This window comes from Plutella xylostella, chromosome Z, assembly GCF_932276165.1.
Source record: "Plutella xylostella chromosome Z, ilPluXylo3.1, whole genome shotgun sequence".
Lineage (NCBI taxonomy): Eukaryota > Metazoa > Arthropoda > Insecta > Lepidoptera > Plutellidae > Plutella > Plutella xylostella.
Genome location: NC_064012.1, coordinates 14,197,007 through 14,222,806, shown reverse-complemented (window position 1 = coordinate 14,222,806; position 25,800 = coordinate 14,197,007). Strand labels below are relative to the sequence as shown.

Below are 25,800 nucleotides of genomic sequence, written 5' to 3'. Positions count from 1 at the left end.
AATGAATGGTGCAATTTACCCGAGTCAAATGACAAACTGTCGACCAGTTGATAGGTGTTAATTTATAGATGTCGTGTCGTTATGATGTCTCATTCATTATTATCTATTAGGACTAGTTACAGTGTGGTACAGTTCACCTCACATAATAAGTAATGTACCTATACGGTTTTTTTAAATAAGGATGATTAAAGGGCAAGGTTTTGTAACCCCTTTTCTTTTATCCGGGGGTATTATTCATTATTGATGACGCATCAACAAGTTAATAGATTTTGGTTTGACACCGATTTTGTGCAGCGCTTTAGTAAAATTATAAAGTCCTGAAAACGGAAGTGGATTCTAACTAATTGTTACAGACCGTATATAATCGATGTATTATATTTATTAAAGGACAAATCCGTTAAAGAGCTATACTCAAACGGTATTTTATTTTTAAAATGTAAATGTAAGTAAATGACTGATAATGATAAAAATTCTTAGCAAAATCGCAATCCTTATTGTCATGACTTTAAAGTTGGACTGTAGATTCTAGGTAGCATTTTAAAAAATTGGCGATATTATTGGTTGTAAAGGCGGCTTATTTTACTAAACTTCCTTTTCTCTCCAATATTATATTCCTGATGGAGAAAAGACGGAGCAAGAAGTTCCTGAGCAATCTCGTTATAAATTAGGTATTTCGTTCAAGTTAATTTCGACCTCAGAGTTTTCCTAGTTTTGCTTGCTGTTATGAAAAGTTTTCGCCGGTATGTCACCTGAAAGTTTCACCGACATTTTCATAGAACACCTGCGAAGAGTTGGTGCATGAACTACCAATTATAGGATCGCGAGCAATGACTTATGACTTATGACTTATCAATGAAAAAGTTCCAGTGACACTAGCACGAAATTACTCCTAGAAAAAAACTAGCTTAATGACGCCGTCTGCAATATCGAGGTACATTTAACAGCGAATCCGAATTGTATTGAATAGAAAGGTTATTTCTAAGGTTATAGGTATCGTGCATTCATACTAACAACCACAATTTATTTTCATTATTTTCCGAACTTTTGATGATGATACATGAACGTATTTCATTTTTAAGGTATCCGAGAGGTTGGTTTGAAAACAAGCTAAACGCTACACAATGAAAATAAAACAGTACACATTTCCTTTTGTAAACACAGAAAAATCTAGTGTCACAGAGTTTGCGAGCTTCCTGAAAAAAGTTTACAAACAAACTATTAAAAAGTATTTTCAAAGCTTTCGTAACGTATCTCTAGTTCGAACGTTATTCAGAACAGAACTGTGCAATCCTCAAACAAGCTAAACGGTAGAGAGCGGAGGTAAAGCAATAGATAGTTTACAGATACCGGATTTCAACAGAAGTGGCCGCCCCACTGCCATTTCAGCAAACTCAGTGAGTCCAGAGTCTGCTAAATTTTATTGATATCTATAGCAGGGCAATAGGATTTTAATTTAAATACGAGGAAATTAAAATAACATGTTTTTCTACCAAATAACTGACAGTTATTAATTTAATTATTTATTTTGAATATTATGTCGTGTCTAGTTGTGTTTCAGTGTGAATAAATAAAATGAAATATGTAATTTCCTGGTGTGACATGTATAAAATTTAGCAGACTTCGAGCCCCGAGCTGAGTCTAGTCAGTAGCTCTGTCGGTGGGAATCACTATTGGGTACGAAGTCAATCACTGAGAGGAATTCCTAGCACGAGCGTTTCTATTGCTCGCTTTGCAACTTAAATAGTAGGCACTTTGTGAAGCTAACTATTTCGTGAGCAAGTAGAATTTAAGTGAATCTTATCCCTAAACCACCGCACTTGGCCAGCGTGGTGGACTAGGCCTAAACCCTTCCTTCATTGGAAGGAGGCCCGTGCCCCAGCAGTGGGGACGTAATGGGTCGTGATGATGATTATCCCTAAAACGTTTCGAGATCTTTTTTCAAGTGCGTGCAGGGAATGTATCTAATGTACCTTCATGATGTTTTTTAAAAATATGATAAACAATTGTTATTGAATATTATTAGCTGAGCTTATATAAATCGCACAGTTGGTTTTATGCTCACAATTTTGAATTTCAGAATTAAGCACGTGATAATAATATGTCAGGCCAAAGTGATTTTTTTTTAAATATCAGTAGGTAGATAGCTACGTTATATTAAAGCCGTCTCTGTATATAAAAGTTGGTAACAAGTACCAATAAGAATCTTGTAAAAGGGAAAAATTATATAACTTTTGTTATGGATACATTTTTCCGTAAGAATCTTTCAATAGTGATTTTTTTAAATACCTGTAGGTAGATAGCTACGTTATATTAAAGCCGTCTCCGTATATAAAAGTTGGTAACAAGTACCACTAAGAATCTTGTAATAGGGAAAAATTATATAATTTTTGTTATGGATACATTTTTCCGTAAGAATTTTTCAATAACTTTCGCCAATCTCTTTGGAAATTATACTTTTCTCGTTGTAATTCTCCAAGTAAACGTGACATTATGAACTTTATCAAAAGTTTTATTTTTAGGAAAACCTTTATTACATAAATATTCGCATACGTAGATTTGTAAACGGTAAAAAGTTTGGGTACTTGTCAAGCATATATAGGCGATAAAACACATTCCTAAGAGATAGGAGTAGGTACATATGTACTTCTTATTACCTACATAAGTAATTATTAGAGAAGTAATAGTTCTTTGCGTAATTTCTTTACCAATAATAGAATTTTTGCTGATGGCCTTTTCACGATCACAAATCGGTAATGGTATTTTTACCTAATCGAATGGCACAGCGAATTAATATTAAATTAGAATATCTACAAAAGTAAAAATTCCATTTGTTATTGTAGACATTGAAAAAAAAACCTTTTAAGATCTAAAAAATAAATTGAGTCAGTCGTTGCCGTGGCACTCTGAAGTTTATCAAATCAGATAATATTATTTAAGTTTGCAACGAGAAGAGGAAGGAACAAAATTTGTTAGATCAAGATTCTACCAGACTGGTCGACACAGAAAACGAATAATTTCGTAAATAAGAAAAGTAAATTATCTAACTTTTTCAAATATCCTCGAATCGCAGATATTGTGGTCGAACTATCTACACATAACTAATCACTTATGTTTGTTATATTGTGTTATTTATTTCGTGTAGGTAAAACATTCACAAACCACACTAAACTGACTTGAAAATTGTATAGAAACCTAACATATTTAAGTTTATAGGACTTCCCATTGTCTATTCACATGCTTTTTAATTAGGTCTTTTCAGGATGACATTTGTAGAGAGAAAAAATAGATTCTCTTACTTCCGATAGAGGGGCTATGCTGCTAGCGAAGCTAGACCTGTCTATGTCATAAATTGACATTCGGTAAGAAAAGAAGAAGTTTAAGATACATCAAATGACAGGAGTCCTCTAAGGTGGAATTTCACCAAACGCTAAGTCCTAATTTTGCCATAATCGGTTAGATCATAATCAGGGATTATTTCATCAATTATATTTACACATATTAAATTCTTGACAGATGTGTCAAAAGCCAAAAGGTTATGCTCTAACCGAGTATGGCGAAATTGGGTCTAAATGTATTCAACTAGTCGCCTGCTAAACGTCTGTCAGAGTACAAAGTACGTTAAGCGTTTTGTAAAAGTGACCGTAACTGTATCTAGAATAGATAAATATTAAATAAGCAAACGAGACAGCTCGTCTTTCTCATTTTCCGCTATTAAATTTCCCAGCAACTTCCTCGCTTCAATAATTATTTAGCCAAGTCGAAGCAGTTATAAAAGCGGCGCGCATTTTGCTCGAATGACTCCTGTCACACGTACTGCTGGAGGTAAAAGCAAACCTTTATGTCTCGATACGAACAACTTATTATATTACTCGAGCATTTGTGACTGGAACTGTCTGAGATATTATTGAGTGTAAAATAAATATTATTTCTAATGCACGTCTGCTTCGGAACTCGACGTAAATAACTTGTTAAAGTAAACTTTACCCGACAACTAAAAAGCTAGAAGTTTTTTTTCATATCCCATTAAAACTTTGATAACAATTATTGTAGAGTTCTTTAAAAGGCATCGACTGTATGTTTCTTGGGGAAAACTTTTCAGTTTAACAACTAAGTTTACAGTTCATGTTTTCTTATATTATTTATTTATTGATATCATGAGTGGTAGGATTTAGGAATTAATCCCTAGAAAATGATTTTATTTTACTTTAATTAATTTATCAAATTTATCTTACAATCTGCCTAAACTTGTATACTATTTTAAATTTTACTTAGTTTTTCAAAACTTTCTAGTTTTTATAGCAACAGAAACATTGGTTTCACAAAAACTTTATAGAATGTTGCAAATTTTGGCAACTTGAGTCGCGATTTCATTATTCGACCTTGCGTAATAAGCTGAGCCACCTCTTTTCGTTTTTAGTTTATTTTAAACATCCTATATCAAGCTGTTGCTAACGAATTTGTTGTAATTTATTTATAATTTGTTGTTCTTCGAAAAAAAGAAAATTAAGGTAAAAATATTAAGTTTAGTAAGAAACTTTATGCAAACAAACGAAAGCTTAAAAGCAATGAAAATGTTAAAGTTGGCTTTAGATGGAAAGGAGAAATCCACTGTTATATATACCATAATAGGTTTAATTTTATAAATAAAACTAGACGAATGTAGGTTCCTACTGGTGCGATTCATTTTGAATTGTAATTTTGATGAATAAAGAATAAGAATAAGAATATATTTTTATTTCATTATTATGCATCTACAATCATAACCAAATAATCTACCTATTGTATTTATTGTTAACTTTACAAAAGTATTGTAGTCAAACAAGAAACACTAGACTGCTGGGGCCCTATCACCAAGTCAAAGCCAAGTAACATTTACGAAGTAATTAGTGTCAAATCCAAAAACATTTGAATCCGAAAATCATTGTCAAAACAACATCGAGATAGGTGCAGGTACTTACATACACCCCCAATGAGAATAGAATAGAAGTTCGCAATATGGAGCCTGATGTAAGATGAAAACATAAACTGTATTCGTTGCTACCACTTACTACACGCAGTGGCACTGTCAAGTTTATTCCTTGTCAGACCTCGTTTACGGTGTCACAATACAACCACAATATTATGTGGATATATATGTGGCTTTTAAAGTGCACGTGTCTCCTTTCTCCTCTAAATGGCATAAAGACAAGTACATCAGGGTACTCTATACATCGTTTCAGCTAAGATAATTCCTGTGACAGTTCGAAATTTTCTGAATTACGCTATTCGGAAATCGTCCATAAAGAAAATCTATAGAAATTCATTACCTCATAAATAATAATATCTAAAACCATAAAACTCAAAACGTCTCCATAACGTCACTGCAGGAATCATCTCAGCTGAACGAGGTTTAGCTTGAATTCGTATGTACGTTTTATGGTCTCAGCACATATAAGCGTAACTTAAACGGATCGCCATTTTTTCGGTCAACCAGGCGTTCGCTATCCCGCGTTCTACTGGTTGAGAGAAGAAAAAGAAGCGATCCCTTTACGTTACGCTTATATGTGCGGTGACCATTATAAATACAACGACGTGCTTGTTCAAGCTTTCGAAAAAAAGACAAATTGTAGCGGATCGAGTATCGAACCGAAAGTGCCGCTTTTCGTTGTGATCGGGCTACCGAAACGAATAAACCTCAGGTGTTGTATGATGTCCAGTTTACACCGGTGCAATATGCAGGCGGAATGTACACAGACCATTATGCTCCGACAGAGAACGTGTTTGTTAAGCGTGAGCGGGAATGTGAGTACCGCGATGGACAGGTATGAGGGAAACTGGCGCTTTATCGGCTGATTATTAGAATTAGGTCCTGTTTCACAATGTCTGGTTAGTGGCTACCTGTGAGGTGAAATACATGCTGTCACTGTCAAAAAAATTATAACAGAGAGTGACAGCATGTATTTTATGTTACAGGTATCCGCTAACCAGAGATTGTTATTATAGCAATAAATTTTAGTTAATATTCTAACGATTGAAGTACATTGCATACATGACCCTATAAACTCAGGCAGGGCCGAAGTACGAAGGTAGGTATTTAACTATTTTTTTGATGAAGACACCTTTTGATACTTCAACGCGTACGGGCATTATAGAAGTAGTAGGAAATTTACGCTGTCAAGCTTAGAACGAACGAATAATCTTTGACCGTAAAATGGTTTTCACCGCCTATTCGGTAACCTAACAAAAACATGGCCGAACGAAACGCATGCACCAACGCACTCCGTCTAATGAATTCCACACGCGACTTGCATACAGAGTTATCAATCCCGCAATCCCCTCATTCTGTCCAATTACAAGCAAAACAGATTCGCAGTCCACTAGTCCTACAAATGCGAATTTACACGCTCCGACGGGACTAACTCGATTACCGGTGGCCCGTCCCTATATCGTGAATTCCATATTCAAATTAGCTGCCGAGCGCGCCTGTCATTGGTCTAGAGAACAGCGGTTCCCAAACACTATTCGCTATGGAACTCTTTTTTGTTTGGCTGTTTTTGTCGGCTAGCTTGGGGCTATAACCGTAAAGTGATTGAGCTAGAACTGCTCGATTTCTGTCTCTAGAGTTTCAGAACAACCCCTGAGGGCCTCGGACGGAACCCCTGGGTTTCACAGAACACATTGAGAACCATTGGTCTAGGGTGACTAGCGAAGGGCGCGTGTCGCATAACTCACAACACTGCAATAAGAGAACTTGAATTTGCAACTCTTGTTAGAGTTCACTTGTTCGGCCAGCCTCTATTGTTTGTCACGCGGTAGGTACTGGACACGACGGTAACTCGGTTATAAACCAGATAACCAAATCAGCGTGTCCAGACTATTTTAATTGAGCCAGTTGATCACATTGGTAACTTACGAAACTAATTTTAAGTTATATTTTGCAAATACATATACGGCTTACGAGTTTCTTTCCTGTGCACACGCTAAGTAGCATATTGAAGTTCATAAAAATATAAATATTTAGGTAGCAATACGAAAGTTTGAGTTTTCGCTACTGACATTACAACATTATAATCATTTTGCGCACGCATTTAAGCTCTTTCCTGGCCCATATTTATTCAGTAAATATCGGCCATTGTTTAATGCCTATAAGACTGTCTCGCGGTCTCCACTCGAGAACCCGTGTACCCTGCCGGTTCGATACAACACAAGTATGACCGACCCAGTTCTCAGACTGCTGACCTCATTCTTAATACGATCCATCATTTATCAGCTATCATAGACACAAAAAAGGTTAGTTCCCATTAGTTCCGTGCTAAAGAAAACTATACAACATAGCAACAGAACCAATTCGGACACCATTAAAGAGCTAGGTACCTTCTTTTCTTTTTCAGAGTGTCCATGTAAACCTTCTGAGCTGAGCCAGGATATGTCACCATAGTTATAGGATTAGCTAGTCAGTCGGTAACTGCCCAGGAATGGCCATACATAAGGTACAGTTGACACGTCACTCGTGGCTCCTTTCGCAAGAAAAACAAAAGAACAACAAAACAAGTGAACAAACCTGCACAATCTTGGTCATCTCCTGGATGTCAATGACCCCGTTGCCGTCCACATCGTACATACGGAACGCCCACTTGAGCTTCTCTTCTGGGGTTCCGCTAGACGTCACATGAATCGCCTGTAGAAACTCCTACAACAATTCAAACGGAACTTCGGATACACAGCCCTAGACACTGATCTGTTGAACGTCAAAACGCTACGTTGAAGACGCAAGCATTTGGGAACTCGCCGAGATCGCGCCAAGCTTAAATACGTCGCGGCAAATATAACAATCGCATAGTATACATATACATATTAAAACAGACATTAAAATTCGATAGTGGATTATAAATATCTTTAAAAACAGCAATCTTTACGAGCACAACCACCGACAGTTTTACTACTACCGTTATACCCTGATAACACCTTCCGAGTAGATTGGACGAGACAGTAGCATCAGCCGCAATTGCTAGCCGTTCATTGGCCGAGGATACTGTCTCTTCACCTCGGCAGAGACATCAGGGTATTAACAAATCACCAACCAATTCATTAAAAACCCAGTTTATATCATTAGTAAAACTATCGATGTGACAACCCTAGCATGTCAATGATACCTTGAAGTCAATGTATCCGTTCTTGTCCATGTCGAAGGTGCGGAACACGTGGTCGCAGAACTCGACGGCGTTCCCGGACGGGAAGAACATCTTGTACATGTCGACGAACTTGGCCGGGGTGAGACGCCCGTTGGGGCAGTCTTGCTGTGGACGGAAACGGGGAATGTTAATTCTAAATACTACTATAATATTATAAAGGCGAAAGTTTGTGTATGATTGTTACCTCTTCACGTCTAAACGGCTGAAGCTATTTGAATGAAATTTGGTATGGGGTTAGCTGACACCCTGGACTAACATATTGGCTACTTTTTAACGCGAAATTCCCACGGGAAAACTTTTTGACGGGAAGCGAAGCTCGCGCGAATAGCTAGTTTTGTCTAAAGTCGCGGCACGGCGAGATTACCAGTTACCACCAGCGAACATCAGCTGTGGACGCTCTTTTCAGCAGCATTACCCATCTGTTAAATCTATAGTAACTTGTATGTATCGGACAGATGTTTGACAGATAAGCGATGCTGCTCAAGAATTCTCGATTGCTAATGTATCAGTGGAGATACAGTAGCTGAAGCGTTTGTACGCCAGTAAGGTTACCTAAGTGCGGAAGCACAAGTTACTTCGCCCTATGATTCAGCAAAATCATAGTTTTTTATTGACATAATGACAAATCAAAATCTTTGCGGTGCGGCCACTGAATAACACATAGTGAACAGCCAACAAGGATGCAGTCATACCACCCTCACAGTGGCAGGATATGAAAAATGGGTGCGGAAATTGGATTGTTTCGCACATTAGAGGCTGAGCCAGTCGTCATAGAGTCGGGCAATCACGGCATACCGTGATAATTACAGGGGTGACGCGGCCCGTAGGTACACACGAGTACAGGGGTGGGGAACGGAATTAACGTATCTGGACATACCTATAAATGAATGATTAATCAAAGGAATTTTAGTCGTGGCTGGAGGGCCACTCTATATGACAAAAATTTAATTACGGATCGCTGCTGCGGGTGCCGCGAATACATCTCGTTGTATTTAACGGGACGATTGCACGACAGACGGCCTATCACGGGCTAACGTGTCAATTCGATACTACTTTCGATACTACACAAACTTATGGAAAAAGAACAGCGTCAACGTAGTCACTTTTGGAACTAACAATTTTGCCTTACATTGTGACAGTGACAGTTGACGATACGCAACGTAAACGGAGGTTTCGAATCCTGTGCTCGCGGCTCTGGACTGGCGTGTTGTAACGTACTTTTTATCGAAATAGTTCACTTCGAAATTTAACGCTTTCGACCAAGTCCAGCTTCACCATTGTCTATGTTGTATAACATGTAGAGCCACACTAGTTATCATCACTTGCTTCATCGCATTTGACTATTTCACTGATAACATAAGTAAAATGCCAGACACAAAATAGCCTCAATTTATTGTTGCGATACACAACTTAAGCTGCACAGCTCTCGTTCGTTCGTTTTTCGTCAGTATAGGGTAACCCCCCGTACCGATCGATATGTAGTCGGTCGTCGCGACAAACTACCGGTGTCTGTCGCCGTAGTTCACATATTATGGCACAAATGGCACATTATCAAGTATTTACCGCTACAAAATGACTGAATAGTGGCATTTAATAACACGTAAAAGGGACAATTTGTTTATAATGTGCTTTATTATGGACCCGCCAATGTTGGTTGCATTATTTACAGATGAATTGGAAAATATTGTACTAAATATTTTATAGTCAAATTAATCATCCAAATACGGCTTTATATATAAAGTAAATTCGATGCCCGTTACACTGACTATATAACTGCATCACATTGATATAATTACATCTCACTACAAAATTTTGCACATTTCACGTTAATAGATTTATTTACCATACCAATTAAAGTTATAAACGGTAGGTAAATTAAAACCGAATGGATTTATTTGTTCCAAACTCGTCGATGTACTGTTCAGCTACAAAAGGAATGAATATTTTTGGAAGCTGTTAACTCATACGTTTATTTTTAATGCTGCGCTATAAAGTTGAAAAATGATAGCACGCCCCACCCGCTTTTCAACCATCCAATTTAAAATTTCAACTTTTGTCGTTTCAGTACAGGGGGGGGGGTCACTCTATACGGCGAAAAACTTAATTGCGCGAGTCACGAATCTATCTCGTTGTATTAAACGTGCCGATTGCACGACAGCTCTTGTTATTCCGTTTTTCGTCAGCATAAAGTAACCCTACTGAAGCGTCCGAATTGTCAACTCTAACTTCTCTATGTGTGCTATTTGTTGCAGTTGTAAACGATCAACATCGAAACAGAACCAACAGAACCTTTGTCCGCAAATGGAGTTTCAAATATACCGATAAATGCTATATTTAAAAATGAAGTGACAATTCAATGAAAAGACACGGAACGGCACTTCTTGTTGAACCGTTATAGAATCAAATCGAGCTGACTGAATGTTTTCTTTTACTCATTATGAGAAAATCACGTTTATTATAACAGAGGTTATAATTTGTTAATTCGTTTCACTAAAATAAAATCGACAACTCCTGTACCTCTTGCAGGTTGACTGGTAGAAAATGCTTTTAGCATTAAGTTCACCTGATTGTACATAATTTCTTGTGTATATTGTGCAATGAAAGAATAAATAAATAAACTCCAGTCAGATTCATTACGAGAGCGATGACTGGAAATTATGACAATAACTCTGGCTGCTACATTGTTGCTACTAGAAGGCACTCACCTCTCACTCACCAGTAATAGCCAGGTACATAGAGTATTTTAATAGCGTGCGGATTTGATCCCGCACGCAGAAAACACGCGCCATTTTCCCGCGACCCGCGTGCATTTTCCACGCATTACAATAAATACTTGTACGAAAGAAAGAAAGAAAAGAAAGAAAGAAAGATACATTTATTTGACACACTGAGACAGAATAATAAGACAAAAAATAAATAAAAAGAAACAACAACAAAATAAAAAGAAAACTTAATATAGAACAAACAAAACAAATAAAGGTTACTGTCCAGAGTGTCAAAACGGCACCAGCTCAGCATATGCTATGGACAGTGAGGCCACAGCGCTGGTTTTCAGCTGGCCCTTGTGTTGTGGCGAAAGGAACACTTGCGGGTGTCACGTGTGCGCCGTACGGGGTAATCCCGCGTGCGAAATTTAATCCGCACGCTATTAAATCTATGTACCTACCTCTCTGAGCCAGGTGCAGAAGCATGATCACAGGATTCGATACTATATTCGTATCTACACAAACATATGGAAAAAGAAGATTATAGTCAACTGTCACTGTCAAAAATGTAAGGCGAATTTGTCAGTTCCAAAAGTGACATGTAGATTCGAAAATAGTGTCGAATCCTGTGATCGCTGCACTGGTACTTACGCCCCCACAGAGAATAGAATAGAAATAGGCGCTCACCTTGAACCCCTTGTACCACTCCTTGATGGTGGTTTCGTCGTACGAGGTGTTCGTCTTCAGGAAGTCCATGTCCTCCTTGGTGAGCTTGTCCTTGCTCACGAAGCAGCCCATTTTGTCGACTGCAACAATAGAAAAGATCATTCATTTATTTGTTTATTATACAGACACATTGTCACATAGCAGGTACACAAAAACTCCAATCGTTACAATAATTATAACATACAAGCAGTTCCCGCGAGCTTTGGTTCGCCTTAAAAAGTTTTCCAGTGGGAAAACAGCGATTAAAAGTAGCCTATGTGTTAATCCATGGTGTCAGCTAACTCCATGCCAAATTTCGTTAAAACCGGTACAGCCGTTTTGACAACATATACACATACTCTAAAACTTTCGCGTTTATAATGTTAGTAGGATTATAACAAACATTGTCACATAACAGGTACATAAAAATCCAAATCGTTACAATAACATACAATGACTCACTTTCATACTTCTCTCTAACATTCCCTTACATACATTCATCAGAGAACTCATTCTGTACACAAATACAATCCGGTGCTTCGGCGAGCAGAGAGCCGATCAAGATTCATTTTCATTAAACTTCGCCTAAAGATTATGCAAACTCTAGAGCGCCGCCCGCGCCCCAAACTCTAGAATACGGAAACTTTGCAACGCCTGGTTTGTTAAGAATAGGTCTCGTTTGAGAGCAGCTTGCCCTTTACTGACGTAACTGACTCGCAAAACTGATAAAAATGTGAGAGCATTTAGAGTGTTCTATTTTACGATCGGCGTAGTGATATAATCGACGAATTTACATGTCTGTGTATCCCGATATAGCTCTTTTATTATAAATACTAGACTTTTAAAGTCCTAAACGAACAAATAAGGGGTGTTTTAGATTAGAGTTTACGGGTTGATCAGTGATCACACGGCTCAGGTATAGGTGTGACGAATCGAATGTTGTTTGTTGCTAAATCGAGACGATTTTATAAACCATGTTTTATTTCAACGCTATGCAGTTTAAAGGAAAAGTTTAGTTTACGGCTAGCTTTCTTTATAGAAACACCCCAAACATTCCCCTTTGATTCTGAGCTACAAACAAACTAGACACCTCTATACCGTAAAGGAACACAACAATATTACCATAAAAAAGCCCTTCAGCGCTAAACTAATAAAAGACAACCTCGACAGTATATACGAGAATGTATCGACGTAGCGGACGGGACAAGGAACGGCCGTCAAATGTCACGGACACTGCCGGTATAAAGATAAAGTGTCTTATCGACGTCTGCTCTCGATATAATGAACGGGAGCAGCCGTTGCGTCCTATCTACACCACAGTATATAGGTGTAGGCTATATAGTTAACTATAGGTGGGTACAGTTGACAAAGGAGATAAGTAAACTGTGTCAACTTGTTCAAATGACAGCCTCACGCCAAGACATTGCCACAAGCCTGCTGGTTGGACGAAGGTCATTGTTGTACATAATTTTCGGGTTTCCATAATACATATAAGGTATATGTTTTTTATACTTTCACTGACCACTGAATTTTTACGTACTTTAAAAGCGGCCATTTGTTTCAAATATGAAAACAAACATTCATGTACACCGCAAACGAGCATACAATGAGCAAACGTTACAAATCAAATACATAATTTTCCGCAAGCAAATTGGTATATTATTTACATTCAAATTATAAATAAAGGGTTGCTTTTACAATACGTAATACTCTTTATTTGCACCAAGAACAAATATCAAATAACAAAAACTTAACAGCACAAAGAGGCAACGTTATTGCTAATAGCAATCTCTACCAGAAAACCTTTTGCTTTTGTCGACTGTAGCCACACAGACAGACGAGTGTCAAGGTGAGTACTAGTCTAGATCTATAAACGTCCTTAGCACCAACCCACATGATTAGACGTGAAATGTTCAAAGCACGAGGGGGAGACGTCACCATTAATTTCGCGACAAAAGGTGCTCACGACTCACGCCTCAATTTGCATAAAATATTACTTTATTTATTTACCTTTTCATGATCGTTTATCATGAAAAGGTAAATAAATAAAGTAATATTTTATTAAACTCTACGCCAACGCGCGCGTGTTTGTATAGTTAAAGGATGTTGTATATTAGAGAAATATCTCGAGGATTTTCACGTACATAAAGCAACTTTTTTTTGGTTTCGGTGACCCAAAACGTAAATTTTCTTACAAGTACATTCTAGTCTTAATGAGCGTATGTATGCATGTAGGTAAAGGTAGTCTCTACAGGTGGAACTTCATCAGTCATGTTTCCTTTGCCAGATACCGTGTTATAAAAGTTGCTCAAAACGGGAACTTCGCTGATAACATTCCATCCTGTATACTCTCTACAGTATTCAGTTACAAAATTATATGAACAAAATATTATATTTGCATTGCAAATTTTAATACGAAACTGTATTTAATCTGAAATTGTTATGTAAAGAGCTTAAATATGAGTATAGGTATTTACCTTACGAGTTAAATTTTCATGTGGATTCAATTTCAAACAAAACCGCGACCGGAAAAGTTTTGTTAACGTACTCAATGAATTGAGGATTTTAGTTAAACTATTTAGTGAAAATTATTATGTATTGAATATGATCCGTAAATTATATTGCTTGCTCATATTTAGGGCTGATTTATCAATGGTCTGATAAATGTTATCTGAGGAAGCAAATTGTTGCTGTCATTGTCTAATGCAAACATTCAGATGCGTCAGCATCAGAATTATTCCGCAGAGAACTTTTATCTGACTATTGAAAAATCTGCCCTTACACTAATAAAAACACAAACGGGAGCATTTAGTATTATTAAAATATTTTTGGCATCGAATCTTACTTTGTTTTTTTGAATACAAAGATCACAGATGTAGCAATGTGTCTATGTTTCTAGTCAAGATTGCCAATATCCAAGACTCATTTGACTTCACTCAGTGACTGACTTTATTAATTAAAAATAAAAGTTATAGAATAGACCAGTACGACGTGAGCTATGCTAATGCTATAAATAAGCGGAATAGCTTACCGTGAAAGTGCAAAAATGTGTTATAGTCCAATTAAAACTAATGTGTGACTGTAAACATCGTCACCATCATAATAAGTTCTCATAATAATAATATGACAATGTGGTGAAGTCAAGCCCGAGTAACATACCCATATGCAGATATTTCAAAATAGGAACTAACGACAATACGAATTATTATTTACAAAAAAAAATAATAATACAAAGACATGGACGTTAACAAAATCCTTTTTAGAAAGAGCTGTAACCTGGGTATTTTCACCCTAGTGAATACAACAACTTGGTCTCGACTCGTAACAGTTACGTAACAGTGTAGAGATGAAACTTGGAAACGAGGCCGTGTTACACGAGTGCTGTAATCTCACTTGTCAAAGTTTCGTTGAATGTCCTTTCCTTCCTTCGTGTTAACTACGGTCCTACAGTTGCCCAGCTAACTAGTTCACCAATGTGACAACCGGACGGGCCAGAGTTTAACGTAGTAAGTATTCGTTTAGAAGTAGGAAACTATTATTCTATTTAAATTAAATATATGCGTATTAACTATGTAGTTTATGAATTAAATATTTTATAAAACCTCTATAATTTATTTTATACGAGGAACTCCATATTACCAAGCTCCCTTCATATCTTTTCTTGCTATTGTATTCGATTATTCCGATACATAGCAGTAAAATATAACAGTCTAGCCCGAGCTCTGCTACTGCAAACGATGTGCACTGTGGCCACAGCCAATTATCTCAAGGTACACTAACAAGGAGAATATATACGAGTGTAAGATAGCTGTATGTATGTTTGTACGACTGACGAATGCGAAGTAGATTTACTGCGCCGAGATAATACTCTAGCATACTACGGCTCTTAAATAAACAAAGCATGAGATTAGAGTAGTACTTACAAAGGTTTAAGAAATGATTTTTGGGTGGAAAATCACAGAATGCGCTATTAAGTCTAAATATGTTTAACATACCTACTCCATAATTTATCGTCTTTGTAAAACAACACTATGTATATGTATTATTGGTTTTAATGATAATATACAAGACTATTTTCATTTACAAAAACAACCACGATAATCAATAATTGTGTATTCTCAACAAATATCCCGAGCTGCAAACCTGGGATCTTCGCCACTTCAGGCAGACTCCTATAACCACTGCACCGCGCCCGATCTGAAGAAACCTATACATACACTACCTAACATGTATGTCCAGCCACAAAACAGATACCTCAGTCTGTGGTAGCCACCTCTGCATCGACAGATGTACCTACGCTGGTTTAAACCACAAAGCCAATATCGTCGTATTCCGGGAAATAAAATGCTACGAACATAAAACGTCTCAATAATGTCCGCACAGTAAACACATGTCATTGACTGTCCAGTTTTATTCGCGATCCGATAGAAACCAGCGATGTAAACGATTCGAAACGATTCTAAACGTTACCTCTGTTTTTTCCGGATCGGGCTACTGGACTGGCGTGTTGTAACGTACCTTTTATCGAAATAGTTTACTTCGAAATTGAACGCTTTCAACCAAGTCCAGCTTCACCATTATCTATGTTGTATAACATGTAGAGACACACTGGTTATTATCACTTGCTTCATTGCATTTGACTATTTCACTGATAACATAAGTAAAATGCCAGAAACCAAATAGCCTCAATTTATTAAAACATTTAATTAAAATTTGTATAGGTACAGTGTTTCAGTTATGAGTTGGTAATACGAGTATAGCCATGCACTGTTAAATGTGCTATTTTTCCGTTTTGGAGTAATGTGTTGCTATTGTCACTGAAACTTTTTCATTACACTCGCGTGTTTAACTATTTCACTGATTACATAAGCATTTCTAGGAGATAATTGTCAAGAAGTGCCACAGTTTCTATGCGGCGATGTGCCTCTATGTTTCACAATGCACTGCCTGAATGCTAGATAGATAAATGATTAAATTGTACGACGTAGCCAAGTGTTCAGTTATCTAACTATCTATATCTATACAATTATCAAAGCACTAAAGTATTCTATACTTACCTAAGTCTGAACCGTTTGCTTCTTAAATTTTCACTCGAAAACTAATCGAGCACTTATATAATTAATTCGTATATCTTACTCCTAATAATAACATAATCTTATCGGGTAAACACTCTATTACGGCTTAGGCTACACTTATGCGGTTACAATAAACGCATGCAAATACACACAGATAATGTAGAGCTCTCATGGATATATGAAAATACAGGATCACCCGTAATCCCGTAAATGTCAAAGGGTTGTAAAATTGATAGAGGGGTTGACGCAAACACAGGCTCTGGGCAAAATTTCAACCGTTTAATTATGTGCTATGATTGGAACGTTCGGGGTGCGCCTCCGACAGGCGATCATGTCGATCTGATTGGTATTCTGTGTGTCAAAGTCACAAACAGTCGGTGCACGGTAAATAAGCGATGTTGTTTGCCCTCGATGAACTTGAGCGAATGTTCGAATATCAAAACGATCATGTGTACCTATCGCAAACTTGTTTTGACAATGATTTTCGGATTCAAATAGTATTGAATTTGACACTAATTACTTCGAAATTGTTACTTCGTTTTGACTTCGCGTTAAGGGCCGCCAGCCGTAAGGTACGTGGTAAGTTACGCAGTACGTAAGGTGGAGGTTTTATTGGCGCGTTACGATATCGCAGCGTCGTCGTTACTGCCAATTTTCTTTATGATTGTCTCTTTGAGTCGATGCGATGCAACGCACCAATGCGCCTCACCCTAATAGTATTGAATAACGTATAAGTTCCTTGTATTACTGACGGAACGAATGAACTCAACTAATATGTTAAGAAAGAAAAAGATCCAAAGCAGAAGGAAAATACGCAAACAGTAAGCGTGAAGTTACAAAAATAAAATACGTTCATTTTATTTGAGTACAGTCAATAAGACTCAAATTCCTCTGAACACAAGTGAATGGAGCAAGAAACTGTTTCGGAGTACATCAACCCTCGGTATTATTTGCAGAGAAATTTCATATGAGTTTCAAGCTTCTGAAGACAAGCCAAGTTGGTCCTCAAGACGAACGGAATAGGAAAGACATAAATACACTCACGGGCAATGAAAAGGTTCCACTGAGAAAATGACCAAATTACTCCTAAACGGAAAAGGCTAGCTTAATGATGCCTTCTGCAATATTGAAGAACATTTAAGAGAGCATCACGATATTACCAAAAATACGGTATTATTTTGTAAGTACATATTTTAAATCAAATGTTTGAAAAAATTAGGGTCGTTTGGTGTCGGCATTTTGTGAGTGGAACTATTTCCTTGCCCGTGAGTGTATTAAGTTGTTACGCGATCGGTACACAGGCCGGTATTTATAGCCTTTGATTTAAGTTAGAATTTACGTGTTTGATACATTCTGAGTAACATAATACATACTTTGAGAACCACCCACATAGATAGGTACATATTTAACTTATAATTTCAGATACATACATAGGTAGGTACACTTTTGTACCTTTACAAACCGCATATTCATTCAATTAAGGGCTGATTTTTCAATGGTCAGATAAGTGTTATCTGAAGAATAAAATTGTTGCTGTCACTTTTTCCCACGAGCTTGGCTATGCGTTAAAAGGTTTCCCGTGGGAATTCCTAAATACATAACATTAACCATCCTCTTATACAGGTGTTGCAAAAAGGGTATACTAAGCCTAAACTTACATATGCAGCATGGTATTACGAAGCCCGAAAATGTCATCAGAATTTCAGAATTCGCGAAAAAATATGACATTCTCCATAGTAAAAAAGTCACGTGACCAACAAAGTTTCTATGGAAAATAATAACTTTTTAGTTTTTTTTATTTTGAAATTCTGATTTCATTTCCGGCTTTCATACATACATATGTACAGACGGATACCTAAAGCGACTTTGCTTTATACTACATATTATAGTGATCATGAGTGAGAGGGAGACGGAAAGAGAGTGAAAGGGAAAGTAGTTTCAAATAAAACTTCAGCGGATTTCTTTTGCAAATGGACGATAAGCTCTCTTTCAAAGAGAAATTCGTGGAAACCGCCATGTCAAAGATCATGTTAACAAAAGAATATAAAACTAATAATAGCTAAAACCTTTTTCTGATAAAATACAGACTTTAATTAAATTTACTTTTGTTAATCCCACTACATCAGCGATTTTATAATGAAAAATAGACGAAATGCCAGAAAAGCCCAGTCCATTCCAAAAGGTAATATCCCAAATTGCAATCACGACGCATAACAAATAAAAACAATCACTTAATTCGAACGCTCCATTTTAGTCAATCCAATTTACAAAACATTTAAAACTTTGTCACTTTGCTTGAACGAAAATTAATTGAAATATTGAATGCATTTCACGGTAAACTGTTTCCTTTTGGTGTCAATTTAATAATGTAAGCTGGTATTTTTGTTAAACTTTCCCGCACTGGCTTGTGTTTGTTTCAGTTTGTTTTCAGTTAGCGTACAGAGTTTACAAACATGTTGCATAGGATAAAGTTATTGTAAACGTTTGCAAATTAATGCACATACTAAATAGAAAAGTTCTGCCCCTTCCGTGTCAGTGACATACCGTTTAAAGCTTCTTGCCTTTTGTATGAATTAGCATCAGATAAGATTCTAACAAGTTGCTCGTTGGTCAGTCGCACGGACTTCAGTTCCTAAATTCTGCTTCTTCATCCACACTGCTGATGTAGAATAGGATATCTACGATGTTATTGAAATTGGTCTGAAACAACATTTTTCTTATAAATAAGAAAGATTTTATTATTATTATCGGTTTTAAATATACCTCTATATATAATTTTACTGGAAACCCGATTGAAACCCTTTGACTACTTTTACTTAAAAGGCGATGCGAAGTTAGTAGTGAAAAGGTAAAAGTAACAATATAGATAGATAGATAGAGTACTCTTTATTTGTACACCAAGAAATTTTATGATACTTCATGGAACATCAAATACACTAGAACTCATGTGAAATAACATAGCTAAGCTCGGCAGTTCAAAGTCTTCTTTCAAATTCTTTGACCATTTTGGTGAAATTATTTTTAATTCTGACCCAACATAACATCTACTGCTGTTCATTAGGGCTGTAACCCTATAACCCCTAAATAGTAAATACTTTTTACTGTATGATAAAAATCAGCTCTTAATCACGTAAGTTGTCTTATAATCACTATGTAATGTGCATGTACCTATGTACTAACTAGCAAGTAATATTGAAAGGGACACTGGGACATAACAATACACACGTCGACAACAGGACAGGAACACTAATACATTATGATGCGTCTGAATCCATTTGGGCTCAGTCAGCCACAGAGGTTTGACCAGCCAATGAGAGTGTCGGGCTGCGATTAGATCTCGATTGTACGAAGTCCTCTGTCGGACCCGTTAAGGAATTACTCGCAAGATGGGTCTACACCACAAACGGACAGTGTCCAACACAGTGACTATTACACCGCAAACTGACTGGCTAGCACTTCGGTGAATGATAACTTGATAGAGAACTGAACCTCTATAATCTCTCTGTATATGTGATTGCCGCAAACGAAAACGTTATGATGATAATGCTTTGTTTCACACTTGAGAATGGCAAGTTAAACTTAACTTACATAATTATGGAATGAGGCGCTACGTTTCGCTGCATTGTCGCTGTACAATGTACAAGTTTAGGTAGATTACTGAAATAAAAAGAAACTTAGACGATACAGATCAGAAGATAGACAAAAGATGTAAGAAAAAATCCCAATGAAATAATAATAATTATTAATTAATTAATCAAAACTAACAAATTTTAATTAACAAAAGCCAAGCAAAAAGGTTGTGATTGTACGACGTAGTTCTACGTTCTACAGCAACATCATTATTGTAATTAAATTAACATTAAATTAAAATAACCAACAGTGCGCATGTGTGTACAATGTAAGTATTAATGAATTATTCATCATTCTAGAGGTGAATTTCATCCATTGCTAACCTGTGGGAGTTAAAATCGATTTCTCGTTTGAGAATTTTAAGTAAAGCAAGAACATCATTATGTACATAATTTTATGTAGGTATAGTTCGCTCCCTTAGTAATTATAGGGGCTCAACTAAAAGAAACAGAAGTTTGTACATAAAAAAATATATTATTAAGTCGATAGAAGGCATGTAAGTATTACCAAATTCATCGTAACATCGTAATTGCTTTATGTAGCTCTGCCCACATGTTTTATAAAACACGCCTTTAAAATAAAATCATTTTTCAATGAAACATTTATCATGAATTCAATGGTGAAGAAAAATATAGAAAATACTTTACTCAATTTAACTAGAAACTTCAATTAAACGATTTATTTTTAACTTCCATTTCGCAGAACACAACTAATGGAAAGGGTTTTTATTATTTATTTTATACTTGCGGTTTATTTATCAAGCGCCCGCAATGTTTACTAGAAAACGAAAAACTTTGCTAGCGCATTCGTTTCATAAGAAAATGTTAATATAATTATTTAAATTTAATAACAAGCTAATGAGCAGCGGCATAAATTCAGATTAATTTGTATACATTTAAACTATGCACTTTACTCAGCTGTACACAGGATCGAAAGGTGTGGAAGATAAAACACTTGTTTGTATGTACATACTAGAGGTTGGCATACATGTCAAAAGTAACCCAAACCTTTATACAAAAGTAGGTAATGTTGTAAATTTTAACACCAGGAACCAAGAACGACTTGTGTTACCTAAAAATAAAAGTGCATTATACAGCAAAAACTGTCATATCATGACCATAAAGATTTATAATCGTATTCCAAACGATATAAAGCAGTTGCCACTCAATCATTTTAAGCAAAAACTAAAACAGTGGTTGACTGAAAAAATGTTTTATGCAATTAAAGATTTTTTTGATAATAGTTATTAACTAATATTAAGTGTTATTAAATTGTATTATTAATTAGTAGAAATGAGAATGAAATTAAATTATATAAATTGTATTTTAAGCTTTTATAAATAGACATAAAGTATTATAAATTATTATTGTTGTTGACTTAATAGCATATTAAATCAATATAAATAAATTGCATGAATTAAAATTGTACCTATAATTACATTAAAATTGTATTTCACATACCGTCTGCTCGGTGAAACATGATTGTCTCTATAAACTGTACTTTAAGAACTACTGTATACCTTGTTTCTGGTGAATAAATGAATTCTATTCTATTCTTAATTCTATTCTAAAAGGGGAGGCCTTTGCCCAGCAGTGGAAAAACAAGAAGGCTATATAAAAAGAAACAGAGATCCTACAGCGTGTACCAAGTTAGGGCGTCCCACGCTACGTTCTCCTATATAGTTACAAAACTGGTTCTTTAGACCGAATCAGTTACTTCAGCTTCTTTTTTTAATGCTTCATGGCAAAGACATACACACACAGCTAACACACACTCTTATTCATATTTAAAAACAAAGATATTGTTTTCCAACATTGAGAAAGAAAGACAGACCCGTGGAATGGTGGTACTCGTTCACTCAAGTGTACGTTGTTCTATGTTTTCCAATAAATAAAACCAACAGACCATGTTTAAAATCGCTCTCTTATCCCGGGATATTCTACGCCAAGAAATTCCGATATCCAAACAATTGCGCCGCCCGGTCAAGTAGACTATCCAAACTCCATTCTTCGTCAGAGACTGTTGTCAATTTCAAATACACATATTCCACTTCCACTGTGCAAGCAGCGGGGTAGGAAAACCGGGCAATTTATGTGAGTAGTTACTTGGCGACAAATTATGGTGTGTTTATGTCTTTCGCACTTGCCGCGCCTTACTTCATGTGTTTTGGAATTATACTCCGGACGGGGGCTTCGAAATTAACATACTTTAACGTTATCATTCCATCCGTACTTTGTCTTATTTCTGACCAAAAAAGAGGTACAATGAACGGGTTTTGTAGTTCTGTATGAGTCGTCATATTACACGGATAGACGGAATTCTACGATCTTCTTTAGTTATTTGAAGGATTTCGTTTATAAGCTCAATTCAAATGTTTACTGTGCTGATGCAAACACCTGTTACCAGGTATATTTCGGTGCTCGTTACAGAGTCGTAGTTTGGTATTTTTGCTGCGTCCAGTCCAGTGTCAAACCTGTTGCCCTGACCTGACCCAACTTTGGGTGAATAATTTACACAAACAAGCACACGTGCAGAAATTATAACAGCTATAATTATCGGCACCTTAGCTATTGCAGTAGTGACCCTGCTTCCGAAGCTTTGGACCGCGGGTTCGAATCCCACCCAGGGCAAAAATTCGTGTGGTGAGCACTTGTGTTTTTGTCTGGTTTTCGTTTTTCTAAATAATATGTAGTCTAACTAGGTATATTTTGTTATGTATGGGTTGAAACCTAGCTAACCTTGTTCCTAAATTATAATTTCACATTGTCGGCTGGGGCAGATATTCATTTAATGATAGATAATGCCCTCGAGTGGGGCAGATATTCATTTAATGATAGATAATGCCCTCGAGTCATGGGCATTAATATGTATCTGTGTAAACATATCAGCTGTCTGATACCCATATTACTGGCACTGCCTAGCTTGGGGGCGTATAGCCGTGTGTGAGATGCCCCAATATATTGAAGGTATTATTATTATTATTACCCTATAATAATTTCAATTTCAAAGCTCACGTAAGACAATTATTACGCTAAAAATTCAACTGATAAATATACAAAATGCAGACACTAAATGAACCCATTTAAAAAAAATGTAATCGGAAATTTTAACAAAATATTAATTTTTTATGTACTTAAATATTGCAGGAGGCGCCATTAACTTAGGTTTTTTCCGTTTAGGAGTAATTAATTTGGTAATTTTCTCGCTGGAACTTTTTCATTGAGTGTATAACGACCACGAGCAACAACCTCCAACTAGCGGCCTGCTACTGGCCTCGTCCGTGAAAACTGTGGCCTGCATCGATTAATTACAAACGACCAGTATTGACTGTGCACTTGGTATATTTAATTATTCACTCCCTGTGACTGACCCAGTGCAGTGGGGTCACTCTCTAAATCGACGAACGAATGAAACAAAATTTTCACGCAAATGGCACGGTGACTCGCGCAGCGCTCCGAAGCTTCGGAAAAACGAAACTGAAGCGCCTACCACGACTTTAATTCGTTGCGCCACTTATTACGAGAAAAATAAAAAATGCAAAAACAGCCAATGAAATATTAATTTAAACTACTTGTCAGTAAACCTATATTTATATAACATTTTTTGACACTTGTGTTGTTTTAAAGGATCAGTAGCAATAAGTGGGTACTCAAAACCATTTTTTTATTCGTGTATACATGTAAATTCATATGTTATACAAATATGAGTAGGTACACTCCATGTACTGCTTATTAATTATATAAGCATACGAACCGTTTAGATTATTTAGTTAGCTAGTTAAACTTGCCGATTTCGTGACAATTCCCGCTCATTCGTTTTTCTCTTAGAGAGTGGCCCCCAGTACATTCTCGGCCCGGGCGAGGTGAGACCCGGATCTGGGGCGCACTCCCGATTTACACACCTCCAGCCGGGTCAAGGTTACTCTAAGCGAGACTCTATTGCGGCGCAGTAGGGGTAGCGATGCCACGGTCGTGGGTTCATCTTGGACTTATCTTTTACCTCTAAAGCTTAGAATAAGGTGAAGTGATTTATGCATGTCCTAAGGAAACTCGTGATAGATTTTTTTTTTTAAATTAGGTGTAACTTTTATAACATGTTAACCCAAAAATACACAAAATACATACACAAGACGAATTGAGAACCTCCTTTTCTCGAAGTCAGTTCAAAAGCGGCCAATCCTTGCGCCGCATTGCATGCCTGGTAGATTGTCAAATGTCAATCTAGAAGCTTCTATGAACTATGAATGCTAAAACAGGTCATAATGACAAGACAACTCTTCTTGGAGCTCCGTGGCAAAGGCGGGCCGCAACAAAGGCGAGTTTCCGTCAACGATCCCGCAATTTAATTAGGTTGGGGCTTACTTGCGCTAGGAACTGCAACTAGTTTCCATTCCAGAGTGCAGCGCACCACGTGATGCCACCGTTAATTGCAAATTACGACTGTGGCATAAACTTTCATAATTAATGTTAAGGTGGAGCCGCCATAAACAATGAATCTTGCGCGAAATGAAGTACCACGAACCGAAATATCAGACATTGTTGACAATTGGCACTTTTAACTTTAATTTTGCTTAAGTTCGCACATCTAAACCTGCTGCATATTCATATTATAATAGCTGTAATAAATTATTAGTTCAATATTTACAATATAAACGATGGAAGCAAACGCTTCGTTAGTTTTCATATTGATATTTTCCATTCGCAAATAGGCAAGATCACTGCAGGCCACAAATAAAAAATAATAAATCAAACCGAGTGTTTGCAGTAAAATATTTATCTGAGCGAGAAAGTAAAACGGAGAGTAGAAATGTGGTCTGAAAGCCGTTGGTGTTTGAACTAAACATTTCATTTTTATTAAAGCCGCCACCGGATGCCGTGTAGGCTTAGGGGGGTTAATCTAGTTTATTTATTTATTTATTTATTTAATCCTTTATTGCACAAATATAAAAATAAGTGTACAAAGGGTGGACTTAATGCTACAAGCATTAGCTTTCATAGTTTAACAGATGAAGAACGAACCAAATCGGTAAGTTTCGTAGAAGGGGACAAAACAAAGTCGTGAGCACAAGTTTCGATCCTCTGTTAACGTTGCGTATCGTCAACTGTCACTGTCAAAATGTAAGGCAAAGTTAGTTCTAAAAGTGACATTTGTTTTTTCCATATGTTAGGTGGCATTTCACCAAACGCTAAACGTATTTAGTAGCCTGTCATACGTCTGTCAGTTAGTACAAAATGTATTTAAAATTAGATTTAAATACGTTTAGCGTTTGGTAAAAGTGACCCTTCGTGTAGATTCGAATATAGTATCTAATTCTGTGCTCGCTGCACTGAGGTGCGATCACCAGGATTCGATACTATTTTCGAAACTACACTAATGTCACTTTTGGAACTAACAAATTTGCCTTACATTTTGACAGTGACAGTTGACGATACGCAAAGTAAACGGAGGTTTCGAATCTTATAATCGCTGCACAGATATATGTAGGTACGTTGCAATTCAATACCTTGGCGGTAT

At 36.6% G+C, this 25,800-nt stretch overlaps 2 protein-coding genes across 3 annotated transcripts in view; both read right to left on the bottom strand.

The window, feature by feature from the left end:
• LOC105386472 (neurocalcin homolog) overlaps positions 1–25,800 on the bottom strand; it is a 145,497-nt gene that overhangs the window by 11,717 nt on the left and 107,980 nt on the right. The gene's annotated exons all lie outside the window — the stretch shown is intronic.
• LOC105386471 (neuronal calcium sensor 2) overlaps positions 1–25,800 on the bottom strand; it is a 143,085-nt gene that overhangs the window by 9,496 nt on the left and 107,789 nt on the right. For both annotated transcript variants that reach the window (XM_038121880.2, XM_011557030.3), the window contains exons 2-4: positions 11,564–11,682; positions 8,133–8,276; positions 7,541–7,669 (exon numbers count right to left, since the gene is read on the bottom strand). In XM_038121880.2, the coding sequence (XP_037977808.1) occupies positions 7,541–7,669; positions 8,133–8,276; positions 11,564–11,674 (384 nt within the window). In that variant the 5' untranslated portion in view covers positions 11,675–11,682. The remainder of the gene's footprint in view (positions 1–7,540; positions 7,670–8,132; positions 8,277–11,563; positions 11,683–25,800) is intronic.